This window comes from Otolemur garnettii, unplaced genomic scaffold (genome assembly GCF_000181295.1).
Source record: "Otolemur garnettii isolate 467f Iridium unplaced genomic scaffold, OtoGar3 scaffold00194, whole genome shotgun sequence".
Lineage (NCBI taxonomy): Eukaryota > Metazoa > Chordata > Mammalia > Primates > Galagidae > Otolemur > Otolemur garnettii.
Genome location: NW_003852589.1, coordinates 1,156,272 through 1,167,619, shown reverse-complemented (window position 1 = coordinate 1,167,619; position 11,348 = coordinate 1,156,272). Strand labels below are relative to the sequence as shown.

Here is an 11,348-nt window from a genome sequence, read left to right as displayed (position 1 = left end):
TGGCTGCTAAAATGTGGCTCTTTCTACTATAGTTAACTAAAATCACATCAAAGAAAAAGATTCATTTCTTCAGCTATAGGAGCCAGAGATGCAGTGCTTGAAGCTGCACGTGGCTGGTGGCCCCCACACTGGACGCTGCAGAGACAGAACGTTCCATCATTGCTGGGGGAGGGCTTTCTTGGGCTACTGTGGTCCAGAAGCAGAAGAGAGAATAAGCTTTGTGTCATCTTATCTGGGCCTGAGGGGCATGGGTGGGAGGCACTAAGCAGGTATCCTGGAAGGCTGCAGGATGAGATCTCAGGACAAGCCAAGGGCACCACTTCAGAGCACCATCATGAGTTCTGCAGGGTCTGGGGAGGGCATGGAAAGGGCTGTCATGGTTGAAAAGTAGCATCTTCTGGGTTTGCAGCCATGTGCCTGTCACTTTGGAGGAGCAGCTTCCTTGAGTGACAGTCACAAGGGTTCCCAGCATTGTCCTCCCAACACTGTGTGTGCAGAGATTTCTGGCCTGAGTATTGATGTTGAAGTTTCTTGCACCAGCCCCCCCACGGTAGTAGAGCAATGCCTGTTTCTTGCTCTGTCCGGGCACACTGGCCCTTTGTTCAGGGCATTTCTCCTTTCAAAAGACACTAACTCTGGGCCCCTTCAGTTCCAGGGCCCTGTGAACCGGAAGACCTCATCGATGGGATCATCTTTGCTGCCAACTACCTGGGGTCCACCCAGCTGCTTTCAGAACGAAACCCTTCCAAAAACATCAGGATGATGCAAGCCCAGGAGGCTGTCAGCCGTGTCAAGGTAGGGGTGCTGCTGAGTCTGGTGGGGACTCCCCTCAGTGCGGGGCACTGGAAGAGAGGGCACAGTACAGCACCAGCATGCCATGTCCAGCCGGCTTAGCCCTGTGCACAGAGCAGGAGTAGCTAAGGTGCCGACGTGGCGAAGGCCCCCAGTAAGGCTGAGAGAGGCTTATGCCTAGGCCTTGGGAGTGCTGTGGTTTGGGCCCCCAGGCAGCTGGCTCCTTAATGAGGAAAGGTCCACAGAATCCTTCAAAGATAATCGTTCTAATGCATCCTAGTTGTAAGACAGTCTCAAATTTGGAGTCTTAAATCCTAGTTTGACAGTATATATATTTTTAGCACCAAACTGCTTTCAGAAATGGGGAAAACATCATGTTTTATTTAAATTCATGACCTCAAGAAAAACTCTGACATACTTGAAGCTCTGGGTGCATTCTGGGTCGTCTGGCGTTAAGTGGTAGGTGAGGCTAGGAAGGGGAAGGTGAGGCCAGGCCAGGAGGGTGGGGATACAGTGGGCTGAAATGGGCAAGGCAGGGTCTGCAGACACTGCTACCCCTGGGGATGAGAAAGGGGGGTGGCCACTCCCCTGTCCTCACTATGCTCTGGCCTCCTTTAGCCTAGGCAGAGGGTCACCAGGAGGCCATCCATGATCAGGAGAAAGTGAAGCAGCTGGGGGCCTTGCTGCCAGCGTCCTCAGCTGAGGTCTGGCCACAGACTCCACCCTGTGCTGGCCAGAGCTTGGCTCGCTCTCCTGTGGGCTGAGCCCCTCTTCTGTCCTCAGAGGTGCCCTTTGTACATAGGGCAGGTGACATTCATTTCTAGCACTCAAGGGGCACCTCCGTGGGCTTCTCTTGGTCCGTGTGTGGGCAGTTGCTGTTCAGCTGTCACTGCAGAGGACTCCTAGTGCTTCACTGGGCACCAGGCTTGCGTACGGGGACGTTGACCACAACCCTCACAGCCTTGCCACTCCTTCCCTCTCTGTGCCAACTTGTCTTTCCTTTTCTCTTCCATGCTGCTCAGAGGATGCAAAAGGCTGCTAAGATCAAGAAGAAAGCGGTGTGTAGGACGCTGTGGCCCGGGACAGTGGCGTCTGCTTGTGTTTCTGTTTGGGGGGTGGGGGGCGGGGGGGGCTTCCCCTGGGAATCCAGATGCTGCTGCAGAGCTGAGCTTCTCCCTGCAGGGGGAATGTCAGACTTTTGTGAATGAAACCATAGACAGTTCATTTTTTTAGCCACCCACTTAGAGAAGAATGTGATAGCTCTCTCCTTTCCCCTTCTCTTCTAGCTGCTCTGTGTGCTGAAGTGTGGCTGATGCCATGAGGCTCCTTGTTGTATGTGGACATTGAAATACAGCCTTTGTTACAGCAGTGTGGTGGACCCAAGGCCTGGGCCTCCTGAGCACTATTAGTTATTTGCTCTGATAGTTAAAGTCTCTTTAAATTTAATTCACTAAGTCAGCATGACCAGGAGCTCTGTCTGCCCATGAGGTACTTTATTGAAAATAGTTTTGAAGCATGGGCAGACTCTAAAAACTTGAGTTGGCAGTTAGTCATTTGTTAACCTGGTCATTTTAGTAAATGTTAGAGAGTTTCTAACTGTTCTCATATAGATAATGTCAAAATACTCCATGTTGAAGAGCCTGGGACAAGCCCATGGAGACTGGGGACTGGTTTGTTGCGCACTGTTCCCTTCCATTTAAACTTTAAGTCCTCCTGCCCACCTTGAAGTAACGGCATTTTCTGGCGCTGTGGCCAGGGAACCCTTATCTGGGGGCTCCCTTCCCTCTCCAGTGAAACTTTGGTCACTTGTGACAACAGCCTCTCCTTTGGTTCTCCATCAGCCTCAGGAGAGGAAGGAGCTCACCCATCTTCCTCCGCCCAGGCCGATGCTGCTCTGGGTGCCTCCCTGGGGAGTGGGATGGGTCTGGCCAGATGGGTCTGGCTGTGCAGACCTGCAGTTGGGTGCGCTTCTCCCAAGGGGAGAGGATGGCTCTCATCTGCAGCCTCCCAGTCCAGCTGGAGCAGGCGGTCCTCATGGACCACAGCCTGCCTCTGGGGTCTGCAGGGCAGAGATCCTACAGTCTCCATCTGCCTCTGGAGGGGTCGGGCGCAGGCAGACACAGCTTGCAAAGGCCTCGGCGACCAGCCAGGGGGCCAGCAGATGACATGTGATCGAGGAGTGTTCTTTTCCAGGAGGTGAGATTCTCAGCACCGTTGTTGACTGTCCCTTTCCTGGTCTACCCACAGCTGGGGAAACCAGTGAGGACAGGCAGCCCTGGGACCCAGAGTTCTAGGCAAGCATGGTCCTTCCAGACAGCAGCCTCTGCCCACAGCCACCCTGGTCACAGCTCCGATCCTCACCTCTGTAGGACTTGTACTATTGAGACCTTCTTCCTCCACCAAGGGTTATGACGGGTGACTTCCCCTTCCCTGATGTTGACCAGATTTTGGCTCCATGGTTTACCCACCCCTTGAACCTGGCCAGCTCCAGGCTGCCCCTCATCTAGGATCAAATTTATTAAACTGCTCAAATCCCTCCATAACTGCCACTAACACCAAAGCCCACCTATAACTTTCCTAACTTAATTCCAATTTGACCTACTTTTAGCAAGGGAGATTTGAGCTGCAGTCCCAGAATATAACCTTTAAAAGCACATTGATGTTGAATATAACTTGATTTATAAAAATGGGGAAAAAATTCCTCCCCAGTCCTGCAGACATTTTTAGCTGGATTGTTTTAAACTCTGTTAGAAGTGGTACTACCCTGTGGTGAGATTGAAAGCCCAAAATGCCTTTTCCCTCACCAGCTGAGCTAAAATACAAATTTATGATTATGATAGGGGGCCTCTCTGCCATGCAGAATACCTGAGGAAATTGTCAACAGGGATATTTTCTGTTTCAGATTTTCTAGTGAGTAATTAGATCACAGTTTCTGCTACTTTGAAATGGAAGATATACCACCCTGGGCTCCCCAGTGACCACAAAGAATTACTCACCTCAGTAGGCAAACCAGCAAAACTTATATTTCATTGACAATTAGTATTCTCCCAAATGGGAAAACAAATTAAAGGTTGTCCTGGTTTGGGTCCAACCCCAAGTTGTTCACATGGCTTCCAAGACAGTTCACAAAACCTTCTGCGCTTTCTTCAGGGTGACAGATCAGGGCCATTTGTGTGGCATCTTCTCCTAGCTTCTCTGTGTTGCTGTGAAGGCAGCACCCAGGCCAGTCCTGGGCTGAATCCCTTTAAGATTTTTAGAATGCCAGGGCCAGCGTTGTGGGAGGTGGGTCATTGTGATCATGGTTGGGTAAATCAGGAGGAGCTAACATTTCAATCCCACTTCTTTGAAAATGTCCTTCCCCATTTCCTGGGGATACTTGGAATCCCAAATCCAGGAAATGCAGCCTGAATGCATAGACCATGCAGCTTCACTGAACTGGACACAGGTTGGCCAGAGCATCCCTGCTTGCTTCTGACAGGAGGGGCTGTGATGTGAGGCTCAGGCATCCAACTATTTCTCCTGTGCTCCCTCCTCCCCTGGGCCTTCTGCAGGCTCCTCGGAGAGAGCACACTGGGCTGTGGGACCTGCCTGGTGGTGTGCTTGTAGATTTCTGACAGCTGCTCCATTCTAGAATAGCATTTCTATCTATATGAACTCAGGGTAATTAAAAAAATTGCCACACCAGGCACAGTGGCTCACACCTGTAATCTTAGCACTCTGGGAGACCAAGGTGGGTGGATTGCCTGAGCTCAGGAGTTTGAGACCAGCCTGAGCAAGAGCAAGACCCCATCTCTACTAAAAATAGAAAAACTACCCAGGTGTTGTGGTGGGTGCTTATAGTCCCAGCTATTCAGGATGCTGAGTCAAGAGGATCCTTTGAGCCCAGGAATTTGAAGTTGCTGTGGGCTGTGATGACTCCATGGCACTCTAGCCAGCCAGAGTGACAAAGTGAGATTCTGTCCCCCAGCCCCCCAAAAAAGCCAGGAAGCCAGGCCTTCCTTTGAGTTTTTTTGTATATATATTGACAGATAAAATTGTATGTATTTATGGTGTACAACATCTTATTTTGAAGCCTATATACATTGTGGAATGACTAAATGTTGCTAACTAACATAAGCACTCCCACACATAGCCATCCTTTTTGTACCTAGAACCCTTTACATTAGCTCTCTTAGAATTTTTCAAGCATAGCATATGTTAATGATTGTCACCATGATGTACAATGGATTCTTAAACTTACTCCTCTGGGCTAACTGGGGTTTTGAGTCTTTGACCTGCATCTCCCCAGCAACACACTCCCTGTACACACAGCCCCTGGTAGCCACTAGTCCCCTCTACTTCTGTGAGATCAACTTCTTCTAAATTCCACATATGAGCAAGATTATGTAGTATTTGTCCTTCTGCCCTTGGCTTATTTCACTTTAACATAACGTCCTCTAGGTCTGCTCATGTTGTTGAGAATGATGGGATTTTTTTCTTCTGTCTTCTTAAAGGCTGAATGATACTGCATTGTGCCAATGCCCCACATTTTCTTTACCCCTTCATCTGGGGGGTGGACACGTAGGTTGATTCTGTATCTCAGCTGTTGTGTAGTGCCGCAGGGAACATGGGAGTGAAGATGTGTTTGTCACACTGATTTCTCTTTCTGGACATGCTCCCGGAGTAACATTGCCCTATCAGATGGTGATTCTACTCTCAGTTTTTTTGAGGACCTCCATGTGGTTTTCCATGGAAGTTGCATTAATTCACATTTCACCACTGTGCCCCAGGGTTCCTCTTTCTCCACACCCTCCAGGACTTGTTACCTTTTGTCTTTTTGAGTGTAGCTATCCTAACAGGCATGGGGTTTGCATTTCCCTCAAGATTCATGATGTTGAGCATTTTTCATTTGTCTGTCCTCTTTTGAGCAATGCCTGTTGCGAGTATGTTTTTCAATCTATAGCAGTATCCACTGTCCTTCCTTAGAATTCTGAGGGAGATGCCCAGACGTTGACGGAAGTGGACCTCTTCATCTCCACCCAGAGGATCAAGGTTCTAAATGCAGACACACAGGTGAGTGTGTGAACGCCGCAATCCATGCCTCACCTTGCCCGGCAGTGCGGACCCCAGGTCCCCAGCGTCAGTGTGCTTTCCTCACTTGCTCTCTCTCCCCCTACACACAGCCCACATCCTGGGGCTGCACAGGGAGTACAGCAGGTGCTGGCGTCCCCTCCAGGGCTCAGTGTGCAGGAAGGTCGGCTGAGAGTCCTGAGCCCCTCTCCTGACCTCCCAGTCCTGGGGATCCTAACTGGGGACGGAGGAGACACAGCCCAGTACATGGCTCATGCTGCGACCCTCTCCCATGTCCAGGGACATGCTGCCTGCCTGGCACCCCAGCCCTCAGCTTGTCCTAATGTGGGCACTGTGGCTAACCTGTGTCCAGGCACTGCCTCCTTGTGCCCTGCCTCCTTTTCTACCCCAACCCCAATGGAGAGGCATGAGTCTTAGGTCAGGGGTAAGAGTTGGGGTCAAGCTTGTGACACTTCACAGATTTGGGCTTTGTTTCCTGATCTTTCATGGACAGAATGCATGAGATCCCCCGATCCCCTGTCACCCTCCTTGTGTCAGGGGTCCCCAGGCTGCTCCAGGCTGGTCACCTGTGAGAGGTCTCACAGCCTTCACTGTGCTCATGGCTAAGACGTCTCACTGGAGAAGTCTGGAGCAGAATCAGCACAGGGACAGTGGCCTGGGTCAGAGTCCTGGGGAAACCAGAGTCCTCTCTCCGAAGAGTCTCATGGGACACAAGGGAGGCCCTCAGCCATGGTGGAGCATTGTCTGTCAGGGAAGCTCATGGGGACTCAGTGTCCAAGGCCCTTCCTGGGGCTGGTCACAGTTGTCCTCTGCCTGACCATAACAAAATGCCAGACTCCCAGAAAGAAAGGTTTCCAGCCTAGAGCACATTGTTTGCACAAGCAGTTTAGGCAGAGTGAACCTCACCCATTAGTCGGGTAGCGGGAGCCCTCCTGAAATCCTCATTCAGATATCAGCAAAGGGCTACCCTGGCAGGTGGGCCTTTCCTGGGACAGCAGCCAGGCCTGGCAGCCTGGCTGTGCTTGCCAATGCTCATGGAGGGTACCGTGGCCCCAGGGGTGAGGGATAGGAGGGGAGAATGGGCATGAGAATTGACGCTGGGCTCCCTCCTTATGAGCTGTGTAGACAAGTTCTGGATGTCTTTGAGCCCTCAATTATTCTTTTATGCGGACCCCTGTGCTAGATCTGGTCTAGATAAGAAAGCCTGGGGCTCATACCTTCTCTCTTCCCTCCCTTCACCTTTTGGGGTCTTTGGATTCTGAACAGGGCCTCCAAATTAGAGCTGTAACTAGGGTTAGGGGAGTTGGTTCATGGGAGGGGACAAAGGCAGGTTCTCAGTTTCCTTGTGCCTGCTGTTTCAAGACAGGCACTTATAAGGACGGACTTCTTGGCTGAAGTGTCATGGCTCTTGGGTGAGCTGCAGATACCCCTGGGGTTGGTGCCTGGAGTTCTCCACCTCCAAGGCAAGGGTAGCAGGTCTGTCCAGGGCAGGGCCGTGCTGCCAGTTTGACTATCCCTGATAACTCTGGATGACTTTTTTTTCCCCTGCAGCCTGGCTTTCTAAATGTTAGTCCTCAGGACCTGTCTTGGAGTCTGGGACTGCAGAACAGGTGCCTGTGCGCTACAACCCATGGACGTCAAGGGCATCTTCCCATTCCCACTCAGGATAGAGACTCTGTGGTCCTTCGAGGATGTGGGGCTCGTTTCCTGTTATCTTCCTCTGTCTGTCCCTTCTTGGCCCTTTCGCTGTTTAGGGGGATGACTGGGCTCCCAGCTTCACAGGTGTGGCCTGAAGGACCTGTGGGAGATCCTTCCTGTCACTGCTGGAGAAGTCACTGTGGGAGATCCTCCCTGTCACTGCTGGAGAAGCCCATGGCCTCCCAGGTCTCTGTAGATGGAATGTTCTGGAGCCTCACATTTTTCATACTCTGCTCAGGCTTTCCTAGAGATTGGCTGCTAAGAGTTTGGATATGAGGTAGCATAGTTCATGGGCCTGTAGCTTTAGCAGGCCACAGGTTGTGGAGAAACGAGTCTTCTGGGGGATTCATTTCTCCAGAAATGAGGCAGAGGATTCCCCGTTCTGTAACAGAGGGGCAGCTGCCAGCCACAGTGGTGCCTCCACCAAGGTGTGCCGGCCATAGCCACCAGGCAGATGTGTTCCTGACTTGGCGTCTTCCTCCCTCCTGTACCCACAGTGAGGCCTGGTCCCAGGACCAGAGAGGACCTAGGGTGGGTGGGCTCTGTCCTGGAGTTGGGATGCTGACAAAGTCCCGCTGCCTATGAGACCTCCACCCATTGTGGAAAGAAACAGCAGGCGAGGCAGGGGAACGCTGGCGTTTGCAGGCACTGTAAGGGGACAAACCTGGTAGAGTTGCCTCTGTGTTTCTACCACATTTTGTGATGGAAATGTTGCAGACTTTTCCTGCCAGGGAGAGCGGCTGATGTCTGTATCATGGCTTTTGGCATAGACTGTGTTCCCCTGTCGAGCTAGAACCCCAGCTGTGTCACTGGAGGTCGGGGCTGGTGGAAGAAGCAGATGTGTCCTGATCCCGAGGAGCCCACCATCCTGGGGAGCGTGTGGGTGGACGGGACACCCCTGGCTACCTGTGCATCTGGGAACACAGTGGCAGCTGTGATTGAGAGCTCGGATCCTGGCAGTGCCCACAGCTCAGTTTGAACCTGACCCGGGCCAGCTAAACAACAATGACAATTGCAACCAAAAATAGCTGGGCATTGTGGCGGGCGCTTGTAGTCCCAGCTACTTGGGAAGCTGAGGCAAGAGAATCACTTAAGCCCAAGAGTTTGAGGTTGCTGTGAGCTGTGATGCCAGGACACTCTACCCAGGGTGACAACTTGACTTTGTCTCAAAAAAAGAAAGAAAGAAAGAAAAGAAAACGAAAAAGAGAGGTGGGATCCTCCTCATCTGAACTACCTGAACCCTGGCACTGGCCACAGACGGAGGGTGGCCACTAAGATGGGGGGTCAAGCAGGATGGCAAGGGAGGGTGGGAAGGCAGGGTAGGTGGTGCTTTCTACAGACCAGGCCCCATGTGGGCCTTGGGGCACCGTGGGAGGCTGTGGGACAGGACATGGGCAAGGAGAACAAGTAGCACGTGCTGGCAGGTAGGTCAGGAAGGTTCCACAGTGAGCTGTGGCTGAGTTGTTGGAGTGGCTTCCTGACCATGGCAGTGATTGGTAGTTTGTGAGCTTAGTGTTTGGGATGAGTTGGAAGAGGTGTTGTGACAGAAAATTGGTTTGGCTGAAAAATTAATAGGCTGGCAGAGGGGCTAGAGAGGTGGGAACAGGTGAGAGAGGCTAATGAAGGCTGAAGTGGCCAGTCAGGGTAGGAGGGAGAACGGTGGTGATGTTGGTAGGCAGCCTGTGTCCACAAGGAGGACGGCTCTGCCCTTGACCTGAACTGGGAGCTGAGAGCAAGGGGTTTGCATGCTTCTGACACCTATAGGTTGATGAGGTGTTTCTGACAGTGGCCAGAAAGCAGGAAATGCTGAAAAGCCATCCCTGATGCCTCCCTGTCCAGTGTCCCTCCCTGGAGGACGACTCTTGTGGTTGTGAAGCACCCTCATGGCCTTGGCTGGAAAATAGATCAGCCCCAGAGACAAATAGGAAGCATTATCTGCTGCAGAAATGGTGTTCTGTGAGGAAGAAAAGGGCTCTGAAGACTGCAGAAACACCCCATTTTGTTTTGTGAAAGGAGCACAAAGGCACAAAGACCACCTGATTAGTTTTTCAGAGCTTTGTGTACAGCCTTGTTAGCTGGGTCTTGTGGGCAGGATGCTCAGTGGAGATTCCTGTCAGAAGACAAAAACCATCAAGAGCAGCAGGCCTGCCAGGAGCTCAGGAGACAGTCTAGCCAGGAGTGCTGCCCCCATGGTGCCTCCTGACCCTGGCCAGGTTGCCTGGGCTCCCTGGGAAGAACCTATGGGAAACGTTGGTTTAGATGCTTTCCTCCTCTGCTTGGCAGGAAGCCTGGGCCAGGCCTCTGCTGGGCCTGGGAGAGGAGGGACCTTTCCCCAGAGCTACAGATGGTCTGTCACTGGGAAGGGGCCAGGCATCACCACACGCAAGCTCCCCACTCTTCCTCCTATAGGAATGGGGTGCCCTCCACCCCCCTGGCATCCGGCCTCTCCACGTGCTGGCAGGGTCCCCTTTTGGGAGCTGGAGCTTGAGCTTGAAGTGAAGGCAGAGTCACTTTGATAATCACCACCCTAAAATGCCCTGCTAACTAGAGCCATGGTTCTCAGCCAGAGTGACTCTGCCTGTCCCCCTGGGGGACTTTTGGCAACAGCTGGAGATATTTTTGGTTTTCACACTTGGGAAGGGAAAGATGCTACTGGCATCTTGTGGGCAGAGGCCAAGGAGGCTCCTGTCACCTCCCTAATAAAGAATGTTCTGACCTCTCATGGCAGTAGTGTGCCCCAAGTGATGGCTGCAAATACTCCTGGTGGTTTTCCATGGCTTGTCGCCTGTGATGTCCCCTCTCCCGACAGGAGACCATGATGGATCACGCCTTGCGCACCATCTCCTACATTGCCGACATCGGGAACATCGTGGTGCTGATGGCCAGACGCCGCATGCCCCGCTCGGCCTCTCAGGACTGCATCGAGACCACTCCCGGGGCTCAGGAGGGGAAGAAGCAGTACAAGATGATCTGCCACGTGTTCGAGTCCGAGGACGTGAGTAAACCCAGGGCATGCCCAGCAGAGCGCCATTGGGTTGAAATCCTTTGTTTCGTTTTTGGCTTTTTCAGTGGAGTGGGGAATTCTTCTCACCCTCTTCGAGTTTGCAAAGATAGTGAACACCTTTTATTTTACTTCATGAAATCGATTCCTCTGGAACTATTGATACACTGAGCCTTCATTAAATATACCAGGGGAGCTGTTCATTTGAAGAAATCCTTTCACGAAACACTCTTCCCCTTAAAGTAAAGTTAATTTTTGTGTAACTTTCCTGTTACTAAAACCCACACTGCACGTGCCATGGTTTCAGAAAGAGGCTTGTCTGCACCCACACCACCACTCTGCCTTCAAAGGTGGTGTTTCACTTTATAATAAGTTGAAAAGTAATTCTGAAGTGTAGAACACCACAGACTCGCTAAGAGAGCACAGACAAACCCCTGGACTCCTTCCTCCAGCAGGGAAAGAGCACTTTTTTGAGCCTACAGGGATAAAGAGGGGCTGAGGGGGGAGCAGCCAGCACTGAGACAGTAGCTTGGAAGAGGGACTGACCCTTCAGCTAAGCTTCCTTAGCTTAGGGGAGGGGAGGCTGTTGCTTCCCCACTCTGATTGCTGCTGCCAGCGTAGAATGTTTTTTTTGAGACAGAGTCTTACTATGTCACCCTGGGTAGAGTGCCTTGGCATCACAGCTCACAGCAACACACATATCCTCTCCACATGGTACAGAGACCCGGGGAGGAAACCTGGACACACACATATCCTCTCCACATGGTACAGAGACCCGGGGAGGAAA

The 11,348-nt window shown here is 51.9% G+C and overlaps 1 protein-coding gene across 1 annotated transcript in view; it reads left to right on the top strand.

Moving 5' to 3' along the window:
• Window positions 1–11,348, top strand: part of APBA2 (amyloid beta precursor protein binding family A member 2) — a 64,598-nt gene that overhangs the window by 36,741 nt on the left and 16,509 nt on the right. Inside the window, exons 4-7 of the mRNA XM_003801014.1 lie at window positions 650–795; window positions 1,815–1,850; window positions 5,758–5,844; window positions 10,370–10,555. Coding sequence (XP_003801062.1) covers window positions 650–795; window positions 1,815–1,850; window positions 5,758–5,844; window positions 10,370–10,555 — 455 coding nt within the window. The remainder of the gene's footprint in view (window positions 1–649; window positions 796–1,814; window positions 1,851–5,757; window positions 5,845–10,369; window positions 10,556–11,348) is intronic.